Here is a 23,039-nt window from a genome sequence, read left to right on the forward strand (position 1 = left end):
CATACCTGTATTGCCAATTCAAATCATCACAGGGCCTATCCTTGTTTTCTCTCTTTCCATATATATGTGCGTGTGTGTGTGTGTGTGTGTGTACATGCCCTTCTCTGACCAGTCAAAAACCTGATTCCCATTATCCTTAGTATATTTGCTTAATTTGATCAACACCCCTGAATGTACAAACCTCTGGCTGCTGTTGCACCGCCACCCCTCAGTGCACACGGATGCCCTTCTTTACCCCACTCGGGTCCCAATATTCCATCCCCACTGTTGTCCCCACAAAGACGCCCTCCTTACCATCTTGGGTTCTGACCCCCTGCCCTGGGATATTCCCCACCTGTGTGCCCCAAGTGGGTGCCCTCCTCACCCTGCTTGGATTCCAATCACTGGCACAGGACTGCCTGCCTACACCTATACCCTCACTGCTCTCATGCCCCAACCTCTCACCACCAGGCACCTTCCTATGCAGATGCCCTTCTCAATTTGCATGGAACCCCAGAGGCCACAACTTCCCTACATGGTGCTGACACTCCGTGTGTAGGGCCATTGCTTCAGTGCCTCTCTCACCAACGCCCTTCCTCCTAGGCTTGGACCTCAACCTCTCATGCCAGGCTGCTCTCCCATGTGGACATCGTCCTCACCATACCTGGGTTCCAGCACCTTGGCTGGACAGCCCAACCCCTAAGGAATCCCTTTGTCCTTCCCCTCTGACTTCTAACCTTATACCAGGCAGCTGCCACTCACCACTCTCACCACCACTCGCACCAGTCTCTTGCCATACGTGGATTCAGACATCCTGCTCTACATCCTTGGCACGTTTGACCTTGCCCAGCCCTCTAATGGCTTTTGGTACTCAACATTCATGAAGAGAAGGGAAGAGGGAGAAGAGGAGTAACAAGGATGAATGTTAAAAAATATGAATCAGATGATGTGATGTCTCTGCTCCAAATCCCTCAGTGACTGCCCCACACCAGCAGAACACCATCCCCAAGCCCTGTCCTTGCTGAAGAAGCCTTCGTGGTCTGGCCTCTGCCCACCTGGGACTTCATCCTGTACCTCTCTCTCCCTGCTCCCTGTCCTCCGTCCACCACAGAGGCCTTCTAGTCCTCTTCTTTGTTCATGTCTTAGGAACTCTGCACTTGCTTTTTAGCTCTGCTACATGCTGTTCCCCATGGTCTTCCTTGTATTTGCCACTCTCACCACCACATCTAAACTAGCTGTCTAGTCATTCTTGATGCCATCAGCTTGTTGTAATTGTGCACTTATCACCATCCCCGTTTTCTTGTATGTCTATTCATTGTCACCTATACAGGTGGGTACAGAACTCTGCCCATTTGCCTTATTTGGGAAGCACCTTCTCACGTTTCTATATACGCCCATAGTTTCCTGCGTCTCTCTGTCCTTAAAGGAGGGGGCAGAGCTAATCCTCCTTCCCACACACGGTGAGTGTCCCTCAATTGTTGAGGAATAAGAGTGGTTGGATAAATACTCTAGCTTCCTTGATCCTCCCTGAGAAAATTCCAAAGCATGTCCTATACCCTCATTGGTTACATGACTCTATTAAGCCTCAACTGCACACAGCAGTAACTTATTCGTTAACATGCCCCTTATTTACTTTCCTTCTTCTCCTTTCTTTCACTGTGCTTCTTCAGATCATGTCCAAAAACATTCAGATCCTTGTTTCATGGTCTGTTTTTGGAGGAACACAAACTAAGATGGTCTGCCTCACCTGACTAGAATGTAAGTTGCATTAGGGCAGGGACTTGTCTGTTCTTAAGTACTATTGTGTCTCAGTTTCCAGTGCCTTAAACTAACTGTCATGTAATAGACACCCAATAAATAAGTACAAAATGAATAAATAAATGAATAAATAAGCGATGACTCTTTCCTTGCAACGTCACTCATTTTTAACTTTGCTTACTTCTGATTCATGGGTCAACCTCCTTCCTTCCATTTCTTTAGCCACCACTCAAAGATGAGCTGTATTCCCCTGACGGCTCATGCATGACAGCAGTGACCTTTGCAGAAGGCTTCTTGTTCCTATTCCCTGCCCAACCACTTCCACCTTCCCCATCATTGCTAGAAAAATCTAAGAATGATTCTCGTCATGGAGTCATGGCAGTCCTCATCCATTCAGTGGTCCCGAGCACTCTCCTACAGATAGGAAAGTGGAATGGAGGGCAGCAGGAGCCTCTGCTCACAAAAGAGGTGTATTTTCCTCTTTTGTGATAGAGCTGCTGACCATGTGGAAAGGAGAAAAGATCCACAAAGGTTTCAGTGTTGTCTCAGCCATTTGCTCTGATCACTGGCACAGAATTTGTCTGGTTGCAAGCTCAGCTGACCCCCAACTGGACTGTGGATGGACCCTGCCTAGGAGTCTCTGTATCCCCTGGAGTCTCACACAACACCTGGCATTGACGAGTTGAGGTTAATGTGTTCTTGAAGACTGACCTTATAATTTTCCATGAGGAGATGGGTTTCCAAAGCCTGCAGTTTCAGAGCTATGTGACTTGGGAAATTGGATTATTTCTTTATGTTTCTAGAGCAAGGGTCAGAAAATTTTTCCTGTGAAAGGCCAGATACTAAATATTTTAGGCTTTGCAGACCACATAGTTTCTGTTGCACCTATTCAACAAATGCTGCTATTGTAGCATAAAAGCAGACATGGACAGTATGCAAACAAGGAAGTAGGACTGTGCTTCACTAAAACTTTACAAAAATAGGCAGGGAGTTGGATCTGGCCTGTGGGCCATAGTTTATTAACTTCTGCTTTAGAGCAATAGATAAACCTTAAACATGTTGCTTTCCTAATCTGCTTTCCACCTTTGGGCCAAACAACACAATCTCAGTGAAAGTAGGAACTCCACTTGTCTTTCATTTAATAGTTCCCTTGGAAGAGGAATAATAAAGACTAAAATACATGAGCTAATGGCAAAACAGAAAAAATACATAGTTTATTTTACATTTATTCAGTGTTTCCTGTATATCGGGCTTGTGCAAATTATATTCTCACTTAACCCTCATTGCAACCCTATGAATAAGGGGATTTTATTTTCATCCTACAGCTGAGACATCTGAGGCTTAGGGCAACTAACTGGCCCAAGGTCACATAGCTTATAAATGGTCGAACTTGAATTTGACCTCTAGTCCATCTGAGCCCAAGCTTTTAATCACTGCTTTATAATAATGGCCACTGTGTGGGTACGTAAATAAAAATCAGAAAACCAATTTTATTGATGGAAGATGAAAGCAGCAACTACATAGATGCCTACAGAGCAGTACACATTCTTTTCCCCTTCTGGATGGAGGAATGTTCAAAGGCCATCTTCGTTGATTTTACATCTCTAGGCTCCCTTGTATGAAGTCAAATCCCTGCAAGAAATTCCATGTTCCTTTGTTCTTTATGACAGGCCAGTCTGAATGGGAAGATTTTAAAACTCCCTAAACTCTTTGAACATGCAGAACATTGATCTTCACAAACCACTTGAAACACCCTAAGGAGGTTACAAAATTACAAGCAATTTTTTTTTTGTTTTGTTTTGTTTTAAGTGAATGTATACCAAACCTCTGGGACCTTTTGCCTCATCACACAACACTAAAGCTTTCCTCTCCGCCTCTGTGTATTCTCTACTGTCAGACCCTGAATAACAAAGCAGTATTATGCTGCTAGGGTGCCTTGTTCTCATTGAAAAGCTCTTCTCCTGCCAGTAATGTGGGGGCTCTTACCCTACTCTGGTGTGAGGATGTGTCTTTGAATCCTAGGGCAGCCACAGGTTTGACATTTCCTGCTGGGCCGACCACTGCTCTTGCCTTTGGTGTTGGCAGGAACATGACTGTGGATTCTGTAAGAAGTGCTCTGTGGCCTTCCGCACAGCTAGATCTGCATGGCCATCCTTATATTGGTGTTTATTAAGCCTTGATATGTGGCACCAGACTGCATGCTCCTTCAGAACAGGAGCCAGGCTTTGTTATTTATCTCTGTTGCCCTGGCATCTGGGGTCTGGCACAGAGTATGCTTTCGACACCTATTGAAAAAAAGAATTTGGTGGAACTAAACTCCTGGTCATTTCTGCAGGTTCATTTCTCAGGCTCAGCTCTGTGCAAGGTGGCCAGGTGGTCAGAAGCATAAAGTCTGAGTCGAACAGAGTCAGGTTTCCGGTCCCAGCATCTCCCCTTCCTGGCTGTGGCTCTTGAGCAAGTGACTTAGCCTTCCTGTGCCTTATTTTCCTTCTGAGCACTGGAGGATAGTAATGGTAGCTATCATAGGGGGTCTTTGTGTGGACTACAGGATGACATACACATAAAGTAGGCAGAAGAGTCCCTGACCCATATCGTCCTCATCCTTATTACCACTTATGCCTAGAGCAGTATTTCCTTCTCCTCTTCCACTGGATAATGTTACTCAGCTTTCAGTCCTGGGCATTCTCCTCTCCAACACCTGGTTGGATGCCCTCTTTGGGATGTTCTTTATTAAATCATTCATCATTGCTTTTTAAACTTGTCTGCCTCCCCTAGTACCCAGGCCAGGGTCTGTGCCAAATAAAGTATTTATTAAATAATTGTATGAATGGACAGTAGATTTAAAAGAGCAAATTAATTGCAGCCACTATGGAAAACAACATGAAGATTCCTTAAAAAAACTATAAATAGAGTTGCCATATGATTCAGCAATCCCACTCTTGTGCATATATGGAAAAGATTAAAACTCTAATTCAAAAAGATACATGCACCCCAAGGTTCACTGCAGCACTATTCACAATAGTCAAGACATGGAAGTAGCCTAAGTGTTCACTGACAGAGGAATGGATAAAGATGTGGTGTGTATTTACGTATATACATATATAATGGAATATTATGTAGCCATCAAAAGAATGAAATATGCCATTTGCAGCAACATGGACCTAGAAATTATCATGTTAAGTGAAGTCAGACAGAGAAAGACAAATATCATACATTATCATTTATATGTGGAATCTAAAAAAGTCAAACAAAGACAAATATCATATACTATCATTTATATGTGGAATCTGAAAAAACTGATACAAATGAACTTACTTACAAGACAGAAACAGACCCATAGACTTTGAAAAGAAATTTATGGTCACCAAAGGAGAAAGGAGGGGAGGGAAGGATTAACTAGGGGTATGAGATTAACAGATATGAGCTATTGTATAAAATAGATAAACAAGGATTTACTGTATAGCACAGGTTAACTATATTTAATGCCTTGTAATAACTTGTAATGCGAAAGATCCTGTACACACACACTGTACAGGATGACTCTGCTGTATACCTGAAATTAATACAATATTATAAATCAACTCTAGCTTAATAAAAAAAATTAAAAATAGCAAATTAATTGGCCACTGTTCCTCTCAGTGCCATAAAATACCTCAGGTCAGGTGATCCTTTAAGAAGCAACTTAATGCGATTCCTTCTCTGTTCAATCCCTGCATTGACAGGCCTCTCTATCTCAGCAAATCCCAGATCCTCCCAGTGGCCTACATCTGCTTTATGACCTGGCCCTGGTTACTTCTCTACTTTGTCTGCTATTATTCTTCCCTATGATTATTTTGCTCCTTTTGGCTTCCTGGCTGTTTCTTGAATTCACAGACATGATCCTGCCTCAAGGGATTTGTATCTGCTGTTCCTACCATCTGGAATGCTCTTCCCCTAGAGGCCAGTGGCTTTCTTGTTCACTCTATTCACAGCTTTGCTCAAATGTTAGCTCTTCGGGGAGGCCTTCCCTGACCATCCTATTTAAAATTGCAAACCACATCTCTTTCTCTCTCTATCCTTTAACCCTGCTTTAACATACTACATTATTTACTTTTTTTTTTTTTTTTTTTTTTTTTGCTTTTTAGGCTTGCACTTGGGACATATGGAAGTTCCTGGGCTAGGGGTTGAATCAGAGCTACAGCTGCCGGCCTACACCACAGCTCATGGCAACACCGGATCCTTAACCCACTGAACGAGGCTAGGGATGGAACCTGCATCCTCATGGATACTGGTTGGATTTGTTTCTGCTGCGCCACAATGGGAACTCCTGCAATGATGGATCCTTAACTCATTGAGGGAGGCCAAGGGTCAAACCCGCATCCTCATAGATACTAGTTGGCTTTGTTACCACTGAGCCACAACAGGAACTCTCCTACATCACTTACTTTGAAAACTGTGTCTGTCGCTTCTCTCCCCCACTAGAATAAAAGCTCTATGAGAGCAGCAAACAAGATTCATGTTTGTTTCATGTGCTGTAGTGTCCACAAAGCCTAGAAATCTAGGCCCTGGATAAATATTTGCTAAATGAAAGCCTAAGTTGAAGAATGCTCACAGCCCTTGGAACTGAGACAAATGGAAAATCTTTTATGAAATTCTTCTTGAAAAAAAAAATGCATGAGGTCCTTTGTTAATGCATTTTCTTATACAATTTTTGGAACGGTTGTATGGAGGCCCTGTAGGGATTTACTAGTTGACTCTAGCCTGTCTCTGGCCACAGCCAGTGTGACCAAGCAGCAGCCCTGGGGTCCAAGTAGTGTGGGGTGCAGAGGGCCTGCACCTCACTATTGGAAGGGCCAAACCCCTTCTACACCAGGCAGGCCCATAGAGGTAACCCCTCTACTGGTTTCCATAACCTGCTGAATGGGGCAGAGACCAGGCAGTTGACATACCTAACAGGTTCTTTTGAATGTTTCCAAGCAGTTTTTTTTTTTTTTTTTTTTTTTTTTTTTTTCCTTTTCATTTTTGGCCTCCCTGTGGCATATGGTGTTTCTGAGCTAGGAATCATATCTGAGCCTCAGTCATGACCTATGCAGTTGCAGCAACACCAGATCGGATCCTTAACCTACTGCACCCGTTGTGGCTCAACAGTAATGAACTGATTAGTATCCATGAGGACTGGGGTGTGATCCCTGGCCTGGCTCAGTGGGTTGAGGATCTGTTGTTGCTGTGAGCTGTGGTGTGGCTTGCATATGTGTGGATCCTGCGTTAGGCATTTGACCCCTGGTTTGACCCTTGGCCTGGAAACTTCCATATGCCACAGGTGCAGCCATAAAAAGCAAAAAACAAAAACAAAGAAAAACTCCCTGTGTCCCAGTGCTCCAGAGACACCACTGATCCCATTGTGCTACAGCAGGAACTCCCCAAACACTATTAATGCCAAGTACCACATGGTTACTGTGTGTTTTAAAGACTTTTCACGTAGAAGAATTCACCGAAGTCTTTGTGGATGCCGCAGTGAAAATTACTTGACTGTGTTTGCGGCTGCCACGATTGGGCTATTGCCAAATGCCAAAGTTTTGCATAGAAACTTCTCTAGTGAAAGCAAGAACTCCACATTCACCCTGCCTTTGGGACTGTGGCCTGGGAGAATGGGCTTGTTCTCTTGGACACATAACTGAGACAATGTAGCAAAACAGGAATATCATACTCACAATTCTCTGATGCAAAGCCATTAAGTTTCATAGAAGGATCACTTAGGATAATGTCTATAAAAGCATTTTTTAAAGTCATAAGTGCTAGAACATCTATTTCACACACATATATATATTTAATTTCTCATTTCATATTCCCAGCAACCATGTGGGATGGGTATTACTATTATTGTTATTATTTTAAGAAACTGAAGGGCAGAAAGGGCAGGTAATTTGCCAGAGGTGAGTGACCTGGCCAGTAACAGGGAGGAGAAGGATCACAACACACACCGTGGCTCCTTGTTTTTCTGCCCTGCAGCATTGCTGAATTAGAGAAAGCCTTGTGATCTGCTGGAGTGAAGTGAACACATAGGGTCTATCCTCTCATTAGCAATTTGGATTTTTCAGTATCTAGTGGATGACTGGGCTTGGTGTTAGAATATCGGGCTTCTGGTCATGAACCTATTGATGCTTTGGATCATGCAGTGCTGGGTTTTATATGTTCACAGTCTAATCTTGAATTCCTTCTATAGGCAAAATTTTCACTAAAGTCAGGGGCTAGGGTAAAAAAGACAACAGACAACCCGAAGAACCCCATCAATTTTAATCCAGATTTGAATCACTCAATATTCCAATCAGAAAATGAATAATGTCATTCTGGGATTACTTCCTTAGAGATTCCTCAACCCACCCCCATACTTGTATACTTTAGGGAGTTAGAAAAACAATTGCTTCCATTTTAGGACTATATGGGGAAAAGACAGAGTTCCTCTTTTTCATGCTATTTTTAAAATATATAATATCCTCAGGAATAAGTTTTCTACACTGTGTTGAAAGAATTAGTCATGCAACTCCCACTGCAAATATTCCCCAAGCACCACTCTGGAAGCACCTCTTGGTCTACCTTTTAATATGAGACACCAAGCTAAAAGGAAACCTCGTCCATCTGGGGAATGGGTAATCCGAGCCTCCGTGGGTTCTCATAGGAACTCCAGGAACATGCTCCCTTTATTTATATGCATTTGCAGCTGCTGCCTCCTTTGGAGTCCGGCTCTTAGCAAGTGCAAACAGCAGCTCCAAGTTCAGCACTGCCTTAAATGTCTTTCTTTGAAGCCCTTGAGTCCACAGCCTTCTATTTGTGTCTGGCCCTGATTCGTCATGGGCCTGAATACTTCACCTGCTACGTTAAGTTTACAGTAGTGCCTGAACCAGATTTTTTAAAAAGAACAGTCTCTGGCCAGTGAATCTCTGCATGAGACAGCTGGAAAAGTGAGAAGGTTAGTAACTGAGACAGATAGTAATTACCCCCTACCATCTATCTTTAGAAGGATATTGAAATATCTCCTTCACCTGGCCTTTTTGCTCTACCTGGATCCCAGATGCTTGTTTAGAAGATGAACAACAGTGGGAAGTAGACCCATGGTCACTCTGGGATTTGGCATGGTTATGCTTCATAGTAGAAATGGCATTATGAACAGAGTAGCACAGATTTTAAAGACATTTTTATTTATTCTCAGAGATCAAAACACTTACTATTTATTAAGTAAAAAACAGCTAGAAACATTCATTGACCTACTTATTCATTCATATATTCACTGATTAGACCTCGTACCCTCTTATCATCAGCCCATTCACCAACTCTGTAAGACAAGGACTAGGTCCATTTTGCTGATCACTGTATCCCCTGTGCCTGGAATATAGTGGGTCCTTACCAATTATTTGTTAAACTAAGGAAGGGAGAAAGAAAAGAAATGAAAAAGGCTCCACGGAAATGAAACAGTAGCATTTAATAGGGAATATACATATATATATATATAATATATATATATACACACACACACATATACACATATGTATATATACACCCACGAACACATATATATGCATGTTTATATTCAGGTAGGAATTTGTTGTATGAGAATATATATTTCATACAATAGCTAACATTTATTGAGCAGTAACTCTGTGCCAGACACTATTTTAAGGGACTTGCATAGATTGTTTCACTTAATCGTCACAGTAATCATGAAATAAGTACTATTATTTTCATCATTTTATAGATGAGGAAGCAAATAGAAAGAGGTTAATTATAACTGGCTTGGCCAATATCATATTTGGAAATGTCATTGCTGGAATGTGAACCTGGCCAGTCTGCCTGGGAGAGTTTACTCTTAATCACTACTATATACAACCTCGAAAAATATCACCATTTCATCTCTGCAAACCCCCACGGTGATGGAGAGAGGACATTTGCTAAAAAATGCTCTGAAACTAAGGCTGAGCTGTTGTCCAAAGGAGAAATAGCTGTGAGAACACTGTCCAGTGAGCTCACCTAGGGCACAGAGAAAGTGGAACTGTGCCTTCACTGGCAGGACCCTGACACAGCCATGGGACTGCTGGGGCCTCTTCAGGCTTCTCTTCACCTCTGCTCCCATGTCACCAACTGAGCAGATTAGAGCCCCAAGCAAACACCCCAGGATGAAATAACTGTAGGTGCAACTTCCAGGACCAGTGTAGTGAGGGGCTTCCCTGCCTTCTGTTAGGCTGATTTCAGGTTCCCCACCCAGCTATTCAGACATGTTTCAGAAGGACTCCTATCTTTGTCACCCTGAAGTGGACCAGACCCAAATACCTCTTACCATGTTCAGGGGCTCCTTTCCTCTCTTTGGCTATCATTGTATTAAAGACGGAGGCCGAACAAGGAGCTTGTTGCTTTTTCAAAGTTGTCAGGCATCAGTTTTGGTGTCAGGGACAGAAGGGAGAGAGAAGTTTGAAGGAGATGAGTGGAGGCTGAGAAAGAGGAAGGGAGGAAGTGATGGGGTTGGGCAGGGAGCATGAGTGGAGAGCAAGGCCTTGGAGAGGAAGGTGAGAGCTTTAGAAAGGAGGGGCACTGTTTCTTTATCTGAAGGTAAAGAGAAGAAGAACTTGAGAGGTTTGGAGGGACTAAGGAAGAAAGTTTGTGGCAACCATGAGAGATGGTCTCAGATTTTCAAGAAAAGTAGGGGGTAAATTCTGTGAGTATATTTAATGAAAAAGAATTGTTCTAATTGTTATAATCAAAGCACAGATAACAAGCATTTAACAACAGAATAGTAACTTATAAATGTTAACATTCGGTTTATCTCAGCCATAATATACCCTCATCACAGATACCTATCCTCACTTGAAAAAAAATTTCATGAATAAAATCAAATTTCCTTTTAAAGATACATTCTGTGGGATTGTTTTATAAAACCACTTACTTTATGGAGAGAGTCTCAGAAGTTTTCTTTCCTATTATTCTAGCTTCCCTATTATTTTAGTTTAGAAAAATCAATTTAAGGACTTTTAAAAATTGTACTTTTAAGGTAAGGTAATTTGTTTTAAATTGAAGACTAAATACTCCCTCAAGGATGTGTATTTGTAAATGGGATTTTAAGAGTGCATTCTTTATTTATGGAAGAGAAATTACATAAAAGCAAAATGTGAGACCAAAAACCAATACAACAATTTTGAGCTTAAAAACAGGTATTATTTTGAACACCATTCATGATGGATTATAAGGCCTCTATCACTGACTGTGTGTTCCCCAGATAGGCTGCAGGGAAAACCGAGAAGCCATAAACTTACTAACGACTGGTAGTATCAATTAAAACCCTCGAGCAGCGTGCGAGGTACGCTGCCTTGCTATGAAGGAGTTGACAGGGAGAGTGGACAATCAGAGGTCCTCTGGAAATAAGAATAGCATATCAGAGGAGAGCAAGATTCTACAGCTGCACTTTGGATACACTGGTCCTATAAGGAAAGAAGAGGAAAACACTTTGGAAATCTCATAAAGAAAAACAGTAGAAAAAGGGAACAAATGGTAAGAAGCTCTGTGGAAACAGGCGATAAAATGCACAAGTAGGTGGACCTCCCTTGTGCCCTCTCAATTTCTAGAAATGGTGTGACAACTCTTCTGGCCACTCAGACCAAAAAAAGTAGAGGGTCACCTCTGATGACCCCTTTTTCCTCAATCAGCAAATTCTCTCCCTCCAGTGGGGCAATACTTCCCCACATCTATTGCTGTCTCTCTGTTTCTGCTTGCCTTAGCTGGGAACCTCCTGGCTGGCCATCTGTCCTCTGGTACCCTGTACACAGCTGCCAGATTAATCTTTTAAAAACAGAACTCTGGCCAGGTCATGACTTCCACCAAAACTGCGAATGGCTTCCCACTGTGTGCTGAACAACAGTCAAAGACAAATCACACTAAATATTACCGAAAGCAGTTCTTAAAGCATGGTATCTGGATCGCGAGCCTCAGTTTTCCTGAGAAGTGGTTAGAAACGCAAAATTTCAACCCTGCATCACACCAAACTCTGGGAGTGAGCCCAGTGATTTGTGCTTTAAGGTGCTTCCAGGTGATTCTGATGAATAGTAACATTTGAGAACCACAGGCTTAGTGACTGAAACCATAGTCTGTCTTCAGATGGTCTAGTCTCAAATCCTCTTTCTGCTTAATGCTGTATGCCTTACCCAAGCCAATCTCTGAACCTCCCTTTTCTCATTTGAAAAATGCGGTCTAACTGAGGCCGCCACTATGAGTTATGAGCAATAGATCATACATAATGCTCAACACAGGGCCCACACATATGGAGCCCTCCGTTAATACCACTATTGCTAACCATTGTTATTGAAGGCTACCCCTGCACTGATCCTAAACTACCTTCTACAGGCTGGCTCAGCTGACCCACTCACAATTTCCTGGCAGGTCTCGTACCATTAAACCAGCGCCTTGCTCATATATGGCCTCAACTGACAGGAGAATCAGTGAGGAGCAAATGCCAGAAAATTCTTGATGCCAATTAAGTGCCTTAGGGAAGGAGCTTAGTTTGAAATTGAATGGAGTGAAAATTCTAATGAATGTAAATGAGGCATTGATTTACTATCTGACCTGAGAAAATATGATAAACCAGTTGCTTTTATTCCCATCTGTAAAATGGGATTAATGTCATTAACCTCCTTTAACAGAATTACCCCTACAGATACATTGCTCATAAAAAGTGTCCACAGGTGTTGAGAATGATCCCTGTGATACACAGTAATGAATCACATCTGCCAAAATGGGGACATGCTATGAATAACCTACCACAACAGAGCTGGGGACAGTGGTGTTTCAAACTGTTATCGGGGTTTCCTCGTAATTCTGCTTATGGGAACATGCACTGTAAATATTCCTTTTAGACTGCTGTCACATTTGGAGAGAAGTTGCTAAAGAAAATATCGTCTACCGTGTGGTTAACGATTATTGAGATCATTTGTGTGAACTGTCAGTAAGGATATATTGTCTGAGAATTTTCTAATCCTGGAAAATCCTTGGAATAAGCTGCCTTAACCTGTCGTAATAAGGGCTGTGGACATGGAGGGCACATATCCACTATTTCTACTGAAGAAAAAATGTCTGAGATAGTGATTGGGACTCTGTAAGGCCATCTTCATCTGCGAAGTAGGAACCATGTTATTTGTAACCTGTGATATTCCCCAAGTCTTGCCATTCCTCTTTTAAACCCAGCACGATGAACTAAAGCCTGAACCTGACAATACTATAACTAATTTCCTCTGCCATGAGGTAGCCCCTTTTCCGATCTAGGCCACAACAGAGCTGTGGAAATGATGTGTCTATAAAACAGGGCTGACCGTGCCATTGCTGCTGAGGCCGCATGGCTTAGGTGCCCAGCAGGAGGCCTGGACTACTTCTGCTCTTCATCTCATATCAGCTCCATCTCTCCCTTCACCCCGTCCCATACACAAACAGTTCCACCCACATACCAGTCCCCATGGTGGAAGGACTTGCTTTCTTGATTCTAGGTACTTAACTTCATCGTAGGTCATGGATTTGATGATGCCTTCCTGTCTGTACTGTTACTGTCTCAAGTCAGGAACTAGCATTTACCAAAACATGTGGAAGTTATGAACCCCCTCCCCAGGCTCGTAAATATGTTTGACCAAGTGAGTGAATGAATGAGTGGACAGCAGCATTCACTTTCTAGTCTTAACATTAGCTATTTTGTTTTTTTTCCTGGCTGGTAGGAAATTTCAGAATGAAGGGAAATGGTTAGATTATTAAAAAAATCTTGAAACACTGAAGTTGTTTACAAAAAAAGGATCATCTGCCCTTGAAGTTCTGGCTCAAAGATTGCCGAGGAGGACTTCTGTGAGCAGGTGGATGATCTCTCCATTCTCTATGAGGCGCCTAAAGACGTCAGTGCTGTGTGCTCTTTGTCCACATTTTCTTTCTCACCTGTGTCAGGTATCAGCACCTTGAGGGAATGAGGAAGGTAAAGTGGCTCTGTTGGCATTAGGCTGGCATGGGTAGAGGTACAGTCCTTTTAACAGCCAAAGGTCTCCAGTCTAAAGAAGAGTCAGTTGAGGGATACTAGGTTTCTGAAGATGAAAATCTCAGACTTACCTTAGATTCTATCATATTTCTTGTTTGACCTAGCTCTGATGTCCTTGTCAGATTCAGCTTTTAATTGTTTCCATCAGTGTTCAGTCTCCAGTCCTCACCTGTTGTCTCTGCTGCCTCAGACCTTGATCTCCTTAGTGTGACTACATTGGATGGTGGTCACCTGTCCGACCTCAGTTGTGTATGACCTCAATTACCTGTGATCTCTTCTTGACTCCTGCCCTAATTAGGCCTTCACTTGCGCCTCTTGTAGGACTGGTTGCCAATAGCAACCATCAGAGTGAAACTTCAGTTAAAGCACATCCTCTCCCAGTGTCATTGTGACTTGTATGGGCATTATAAAATGTTACAATATGACCATAACTTTGGTGAATCATATATATAAACACTTTTTTTTTTCCTGAGAAGTCACCAAAAATGTCTTTCAAGTCTCACATTGCATTAGGGGTGGGTTTTCTGTAGAATCACAAATGATGAAGGAAAAATAAGTGACTATCACTTCTCAGGCAGGGCATCAAGTCTCAGGTTGGGCCTGATAAAGCTCTCTTATCCCCTGTTAGTTTTCTAGGGCTGCAGTAACAAATCCACAAACTGGACAGCTTACAACAACATAAATTAATTTTTTCACAGTTCTAGTGGCTAGAAGTCCAAAAGCAAGGTTTTGACAGGGTTGGCTCCTTCTGAGGGAGAGGCTGTTCCATGCCTGTTTCTAGCTTCTGGTGACAGTTAGCAATTCATTTTATCTTATCTCATCTTATCTTTCCCTTTTTAGGGCTTCACCTGTGGTTTATGGAGGTTTCCAGGCTAGGGGTCAAATCAGCGCCTATGCCACAGTCACAGTAATGTGGGATCTGAGCCACACCTGTGACCTACACCACAGCTCATGGCAACACCGGATCCTTAACCCACTGAGCAAGGCCAGGGATCGAACCTGTGTCCTCATGGATGCTAGTCAGATTTGTTTCTGCTGAGCCACGACGGGAACTCTGACAACTGGCAGTTCTTGATGTTCCTGGCTTGTAGGTGTCATCATCTTTGCCTTGATGTCTTAGTTAGGCTCTCTCCTGTGTGCCTCTCTCTCCTCCTCTTATACTAACACAACTCATTTTAGATTAAGGGCCCACCCTACTCCAGTATGACCTCATTTTTACTTATTACATCTGCAACAACCCTATTTCCAAATAAGATAACATTTTAAGGTAGTAAGGGTTCAGTCAACATATCTTTGGAGTAGGTGGGCACAGTCCAATCTGTGCCATCTCCTCACATATTTAACCATAGCCCTGACCTTGCTTTCATCATGAGTTCCAAAGAGAATTTCTTTTTTTTTCTTTTCAGGGCTGCACCCATGGCATACAGAGGTTCCCAGCCTAGGGGTCGAATCGGAGCTGTAGCCACCGGCCTATGCCAGAGCCACAGCAATGCGGGATCTGAGCCATATCTGCGACCTACACCACAGCTCATGGCAACGCTGGATCCTTAACCCACTGAGCCAGGCCAGGGATTGAACCCCAAGCCTCATGGTTCTTAGTCAGATTTGTTTCTGCTGCACCATGACAGGAACGCCCCAAAGAGAATTTCTTATGCTCTCCTGGAAAGAGTACACATGGGCTTTGGGATTAGTCAGATTAGTCAGACTAAGGTAGACTCCAGCTTCCCTCCTTACCACCTCAGGGCATATTTCCTGTTTTGACCAGGTTTATCATCTTCAAAATGGAGATTATATATATAAAATATATATATCCTGCTGGTAACTGGGAATAGTAAATTAGTGAATGTACAGTATATAATAAATTCTCAATAAGTTCTATTGAGAATTTCCTTCTTTAATGAATGGTGACGATGATGATGATTACTATTACTATTTTGCATTCTTAGGCCTGCACCTGTGGCATATGGAAGTTCCCAGGCTAGGGGTTGAAGCAGAGCTATAGCCACCAGCCTACACCACAGCTCACAGCAATGTCGGAAACTTACCCCACTGAGCAGGGCCAGGGATCGCACCTGTGTCCTCAAGGAAACTAGTCAGGTTTGTTACCACTAAGCCACAATGGGAAATCCATGAATGATTATTAAATATCAGAGAGAGGAGTTCTTATTGTGACACAGTGGAAATGAATCCGACTAGTAACCATGAGGTTGTGGGTTTGATTCGTGGCCTCGTTCAGTGGGTTAAGGATCTGGTGTTGCCATGGGAGCTGTGGTTATAGGTTGCAGACGTGGCTCTGATTGCATTGCTGTGGCGGTGGTGTAGGCCAGTTGGCAGCTGTAGCTTCTATTTGACCCCTAGCCTGCGAACCTCCATATGCCTCCTAAAAAAGCAAAAAAAAAAAAAAAAGGGAATTTCTATTAAAATGAACCTTCATCTCAATGTTTCTCTGGGACTTAATAAGGAACATTTCAGTACAAGTATATACATAATGACACTAATTGTCAAAAAGCATCATAAAATCCTTTCAGCTAGTGAACCTCAAACAAAAGCAGAGTTGTAGATGAATGCCTTAAAACAATCGCTCCTGACATTTTGGCAAGAATGCATTTATTAGACCACATCTGATACCTGATTGTAAAAATAAACAAGAGCCTAAATCATCTGGCTTTAAATGCTCTATAAAATCTGTATTTTAGTACTCTGTTATCTGATTTGTAAAGGAAGCTTCTATTTTGGTGTGCCTGGGTAAATCTTGGCTATGTAAACTTTGAAAAGCATTTGAATTAAAAAACATGACTATGTTTTACTGCTTGACAATCTTTTCAAGGGAGAAGAGGCAGGAGCTGCATCACCAAGATAACTTTATTTAAACATAATTAGTTGCTGGAAGATTATTTACTCCCTTTAGTCTATAAGAAAACAAAGGTCTGTCAGCACCAGATGCATCTGAATCTTACAGATGTGGTTGTGGCTTCTGAAATCTTTATAAAGATTCATCTTAAATATGCTTTCAGGTCTCCCTTTTGTGAAACTTTGAGAGTATAATAGAATTAGATTTGCTGAATTTCGCTAAACTGTAAAGTAACGTGTCGTCAGCTTCACTTACTTCTCAAAAAATATTTCTCTCTAGTAATGCTCATCAATCTAGCTTTTCAACCCCTAAGCAGGAAACTCTGAAACAAAAAGGATGACTCCATCAGTTTTGCAAGTGACAAGATGTTAAGCATTAACACTCTCCCACTGTAGCACCAGCTGCCTCTGGATAATGAAGACTTGCTTAGGTTTGGTTTGGAGAAAACGAGAGGAAGAGAAGTAGAAGGAAGAAGGAGGAATGGAAAAGGAGTGACTGTTGTAGTGAGAATGCAAAATTCTCTGCAGATGTGCAAGATTCTGAAGAGGGATGTGCCTACTGAACAAACCTTTTCTCCTAAGGGAACATTGCAAGAGAGTCACCATCAGGTTCTCAACCCCTAGCAGTGCCTCTGCATTTCCACCTTTCCATGGACTCACTCTGACAAGAGCACTGGGAGTACTAGAGTGAAATTATTTGTTCATTAAGAGAAGGGATGGGGGAGTTCCCGTCATGGCGCAGTGGTTAACGAATCCGACTAGGAACCATGAGGTTGCGGGTTCGATCCCTGGCCTTGCTCAGTGGGTTAAGGATCCGGCGTTGCCGTGAGCTGTGGTGTAGGTCGCAGACATGGCTCGGATCCCACATTGTTGTGGCTCTGGCGTAGGCTGGTGGCTACAGCTCTGATTAGACCCCTAGCCTGGGAACCTCCATATGCTGCAGGAGAGACCCAAGAAATGGCAAAAAGATAAAAAAAAAAAAAAGAGAGAGAGAGAGAGAGAAGGGATGGGGCCTTAGGCAAGTTCATTCCCAAACTCCACTATAAGTGCTCAAAAAATGTCTGAGTGAATGAACTAGAAAAGCACATGTGGCCCTCTAAGTCATACTAACTTTTCTTCCACAGCCAATTCTTTCTTTTTTTTTTTTTTTTTTTTTTGTCTTTTTGCCAATTATTGGGCTGCTCTCATGGCATATGGAGTTGCCAGGCTAGGGGTCTAATCAGAGCTGTAGTCACTGACCTACACCAGAGCCACAGCAATGCGGGATCCAAGCTGCGTCTGCAACCTACACCACAGCTCATGGCAACGCCGAATCTTTAACCGACTGAGCAAGGCCAGGGATCGAACCCACAACCTCATGGCTCCTGGTTGGATTTGTTAACCACTGTGCCACGATGGGAACTCCATACAGCCAATTCTTAACCTCAGGCACCTCTGCTGTGATCTCAGGCCAGTCAAACAGTATGGACTGAGCAACTTGTGTGCTTGGTTGATCTAAAAACAAATTCTCTGACAATGTCTTTGTTAACCATGCAAAACTGGCATCAACTTTAAAGAGCCAAGAATGTTTTCTTCTTCAAGTGTCTTGTCATGAACAAAGCTCATAAGACAGCAAAAGTCATCTAAGGCTTTTCATGGTGAGTCATTTTCCGGAGTGAGAGGCAGAAAAGGCCAACTTTGGGGGCTCGCAGTCTGCTCAGTCACAAGGCTTGTTAAGAGAGAAGTTTTCCATGTGGAGTGAGGCATGCTGCAGTGGAATGCCCATTTAGAAGAACATAGTATGAAGTGTCTAATGAGGAACGTATAACAGTATAAATAGCATTCTGTCACTGGTAGGTGTTGGTTCTTTCACTCAATGAACTTTTGATGAGGAACTACCATGTGCCAGGTGCTATTCTAGACACTGAAGGATGAAGGCAGATGGGAGTGGTGTGGGAGTGGAGATGCATATAAAGAGGAATAAGGCATATGGTTGAGATGCCGGGCAGTTAACTCAGTAGGTCTCAGTTTCATCATCCACCTTTCAGCATTAGAGATTAGCAAACTACAAGTTGTAAAACCTCTGGGTAAGTTAATTTCTTTCTTTCTCATTTTTTTTTTCTTTTAAAATCATGATGCCTGGATCCTTACCATTTAAAGAGATAGCCTCATAAATAGAGGATCGTGTGCATGGTGTCATCAGCACATATTAGCTGAGTGCCAAGAGCCACTTCTGCAGTGCTGCCTGGGGCCATTCTTGGGTTCATGGTGGAGCTTTACTCTGTCTATGTCACTCATGTCTCATCTGTATCACCACATCTTCTCTACTCACCTGAGTCTTTCTGATGACTCTTTGTAAACACAGCTGCAGAAATCATGCTCACCCAGAATCACTTGAAATTTAGAGATGTGTTCCAGTGCACTTTCAACAAAGACTACTGGTTGCTTTATCCAGTCCCATCCAAAGCCTTATATGCTCACTGGATGAAGAGTCTGAGGTCTTAGTGACTGGAAGGGAAGCTATATAAAGGAAAGCTGTTCCCTTCCTTCCAATATTCCTTGGGTATTGAACTCACTTGCCTCCAGGCTCTTTTCTTATTTCTACTTCTGCCAACTTTAAATTTCCACACAACTCTTCTGCTCTAGTCATATCCAATTCTTCTTTGCTATTTCCCAAAGGTTTCACATAGGTTCCTATCTCCCTAGTTTTGCCTCTGCTGCTTCCTTTCCCAAGGACACTTTTCCTTCCCTCTTCTGCTTGGCACATGACAAAATGTTCAACATTGCTAATTGTTAGAGAAATATAAATCAAAACTACAATGAGCTATTATCTTATTCCAGTCAGAACAGCCATCATCAGAAAATCTCCAAACAATAAATGCTGGAAAGGGAACTCTCCTACACTGTTGTTGGGAATGTAAATTGGTACAGCCCAGCCACCAAGGAGAACAGTATGGAGATTCCTTAAAATACTAAAATTGAAGTTGCTATATGATCCAGCAAGCCTACTCCTGGGCATATATCCAGAGAAACTATAATTTAAAAAGATGCATGCACCCCGCGCAGTGTGTTCACTGTAGCACTATTTACAATAGTCAAGACATGGAAGCAAACTAAGTGTCCACTGATAGAGGAATGAATAAAGAAGATGTGGTATATACACACAATGGAATATTACTTAACCATAAAAAAGAATTGATTAATGCCATTTGCAGGTGTACAAAAGAATGAAATAATGGGTGGATTATCATACCAAGTGAAGTAAGTCAGACAGAAAGACAAATATATGATATCACTTATATGTGGAATCTAAAAAAAGGATACAAATGAACTTACAAAACAGAAATAGACCCATAGACATAGAAAACAAACTTATGGTTATCAAAGAGATAAAAAAGACAGGAGGGATAAATTATGAATTTGAGATTAACATAGACAAAATACTATATATAAATTAGATAACAAAGAAGTTTCTACTGTATAGCACAGGGCACTATACTCACTATTTTGTAATAACCTATAAGGGAAAACTATTTGAAAAAGAGTATATATATTTTTTATATATAAAGACCAACATTTTAACATGGTGTTTTGTCATCAAATTTTATTTTTCTTATTTTATGATTCCATAATTTTTCACTCTATGTAGATTTGGTAAAATATAATTGAAGGAAAAAGTATAAACCTCATCTTGCCCTGAATAATAAACTTTTTTTTTTTTAAATAGAATGAAAAATGCTCATTTGGGTAAAAACAGTATATTTAGATGTATTGTTTCTAAAGCACTTTAAATCTTTTCCATTTTTCATGTAATGCTCTAGCACTTAGCAGGCACATTTACAATTAACTACAGTTTTGTTTTCAGGGATTACAAAAAAAGAATTGGAATCCTCAAAAGTCATTTCCCCTGATTTCTGTCATTTTCATGTAAATAGCTGCTGGATAGAAAACATCCAGAAGCCCTGACTTTAATCCAAATGGCAGCTTGACTAGGAAATGGTCAATAGTGTTGAATTTGACAAACAAGTCGTGTAGATAGGTGAGGAAAAGCTATGAGAAATTTATGGGCCAAGTCGCTACTTAATGAGAAAAAGGAGTGTTCTACTATCTCAAAGAGAATAAGTGATAAAAAGGAGAAGAAAGTGCCTGAATTAGGAATCCAAATTTCTGGCAGACAGAGGCCTTCTCTTCTCAGCCTCAGAAAGATGTTTATACACCTCTGGGTAGAATCATGAAACAGGGGACAATTAGCTCTAGTTTAAAACAACACAAACTTCCCAGGGATGATATAAAGTGTTTGATATGTATTTTCTCCAATCCTTGCAAAAACCAAGCAAGGTAATATGATAACTATAGTAAACGCAGGCCCAAGATCATGCTGTGCTTAGGAGACAGACCCAGGATTTGACACAGACATTTTTGATGCTAAGTTGGTACCCTTTTCTGGTGTAGCACATAAATTACCACTTCTGTTATCAGCAAATCACCCCTTCCTCCTGAGCCTCTCTTCTACCTGATGCCAGTGCCAGGCCAGATTTCTGACCATTAACTTGCTGTTGATATTCCCAGAAGGCTTTTGATTTTCTGCTAAAAGACTATAAGACAGAAAACATGCTGGTTCACACTGGTGCTCTATGCCTACATTAAACGAAGACGTGGTGCGTGGAGCTGTTGCAGTCATTTTGTGACTAAGTAACTACAAACATGAGAAAGACAGACCAATATCTTGAAGATGATGAAGAGGGAAAAAATGAGCCTGGGTCCTCTAAGGCCTACCAGGTAACAGATCCATTGCTCATAACTATCTCCTTCCAGACTTCTTATTATGTGTGGAAAATGAGCCCCTATTTTACTAAACTATCAGTGAATTTTCTGTTATTTTCAGCTGAAAACTTTCCTACCTGATTTATCAGTGTGAGCAGAATGCTAACAAGGTAGGAACTAATGATGCATTGAGTAGGCAGGGAATAACATGATCTCTCTTCCTTCTTACTTCCTATTCCTTATCCTGACACCATCCTAAGGAGACACAAATCTAAGAGGCCCTGAGGCTCTTCCCTTTCCCCTTTAGAAGCAGAGGAAAGGGCTGGCTCCCTAGGTCCAAGATACTAGAAGTCATCTCCTAAGACTTTCCCTTTCAACAAAGCCTATTCTCAGGCCAGTGGAGGGGGGGGGGTGCATCTTTAAGTAGCCACCCAGATGTATCCTGTTCCATTTTCCTTTTAAATATACAAAGAGTAAAAGTATACTCCTTCTGTAGAGTAGATTGTTCTGAGGGATAATATGAGCTCAAGGGACATATACTTCTCTGTTTATAACTTTCTTCCATAAACCCTGATTCTTTTTTTCTTTTATTGAAATATACCTGAAATACACACTAACAGTATTTGGTTAGTTTCAGGTGTACTACATAGTGATTTGATGTCTACATCCATTAAGAAATGCTCACCATGATGAGTTTAGTAACCATTTCTCCCTATATTATGCTACATAGTATATCCCTCTGATTTATTTATTATATGACTGGAGGTTTGTATCTCTTAATCCTCTTCACTTATTTTGCCCAGCTCTCACCCTCTCCCTTCTACAACCATACCTTTGTTCTCTATGAGTATATTTTTGTTCTGTTATTTATTTATTTAATTTATTTATGCTTTTTAGGGCTGCACCTTTGGCATATGGAAGCTCCCAACTAGGGGTCAAACTGGAGTGGCAGCTGCTGACCTACACCACAGCTCATGGCAACGCAGGATCCTTAACCCATTGTGAGAGGCCAGGGATCAAACCTGTATCCTCACAGATGCTAGAAGCATTTGTAATCTGCTGAGCCACAATGGGAACTCCTGTTTTTTATTTTTAAAATTTACTTTTAAATTTACTTTAAAAATTTTACTTATTTATTTCTTATGGTCTCACCTGTAGCATAATGAAGTTCCTGGACCAGGGACTGAATCTGAACTGAAGCGGTGGTGCCACCAGATCCTTTAACTCACTGGGCCAGGCTGGGGCTCTAACCCGCACCTTTGCAGTTACCCAAGCCTCTGCAGCTGGATTCTTAACCCACTCTGCCATGATGGGAACTCCTTGTTTTGTTTTTTTAGATTCCACATAAAAGTGAGATAATATGGTATTTGTCTTTCTCTGTCTGATTATGTCCCTTAGCAAAATACCCTCTAGATCCATTCAAGTTGTTGTAAATGGCAAGATTTCATTTTATTTTAATGGCTAACATGCCACTGTGTTTACATGTCTTCTTTATCCATTCATCTATTGATGGACACTTAGGTTGCTTCTACATCTTGGCTATTGTAAATAATGCTACAATGAACACTGGCGTGCATATATTTTTGATTAGTGTTTTTGTTTTCTTCAGGTACATACCCAGAAGTGAAATTGCTGGATTATGCAGTAGTTCTAAATATTTTGAGGAAGCTCTGTATTGTTTTCC

At 41.7% G+C, this 23,039-nt stretch overlaps 1 protein-coding gene across 8 annotated transcripts in view; it reads right to left on the reverse strand.

Annotated features, from left to right (window-relative positions):
- TNNI3K (TNNI3 interacting kinase) overlaps window positions 1-23,039 on the reverse strand; it is a 279,187-nt gene that overhangs the window by 14,409 nt on the left and 241,739 nt on the right. For 2 of the 8 annotated variants that reach the window (XM_084964691.1, XM_021096476.2), the window contains one exon: window positions 9,175-11,180. The exons of the other annotated variants lie outside the window; for them this stretch is intronic. In XM_084964691.1, the coding sequence (XP_084820817.1) occupies window positions 11,153-11,180 (28 nt within the window). In that variant the 3' untranslated portion in view covers window positions 9,175-11,152. Of the gene's footprint in view, window positions 1-9,174; window positions 11,181-23,039 lie in introns of those variants that run through there. 8 annotated transcript variants of the gene reach the window in all.

Source organism: Sus scrofa, chromosome 6 (genome assembly GCF_054392235.1).
Source record: "Sus scrofa isolate SSC_HxYL_T2T_F1_AM1 chromosome 6, Sscrofa_HxYL_maternal_Yorkshire_Landrace_v2.0, whole genome shotgun sequence".
NCBI lineage: Eukaryota > Metazoa > Chordata > Mammalia > Artiodactyla > Suidae > Sus > Sus scrofa.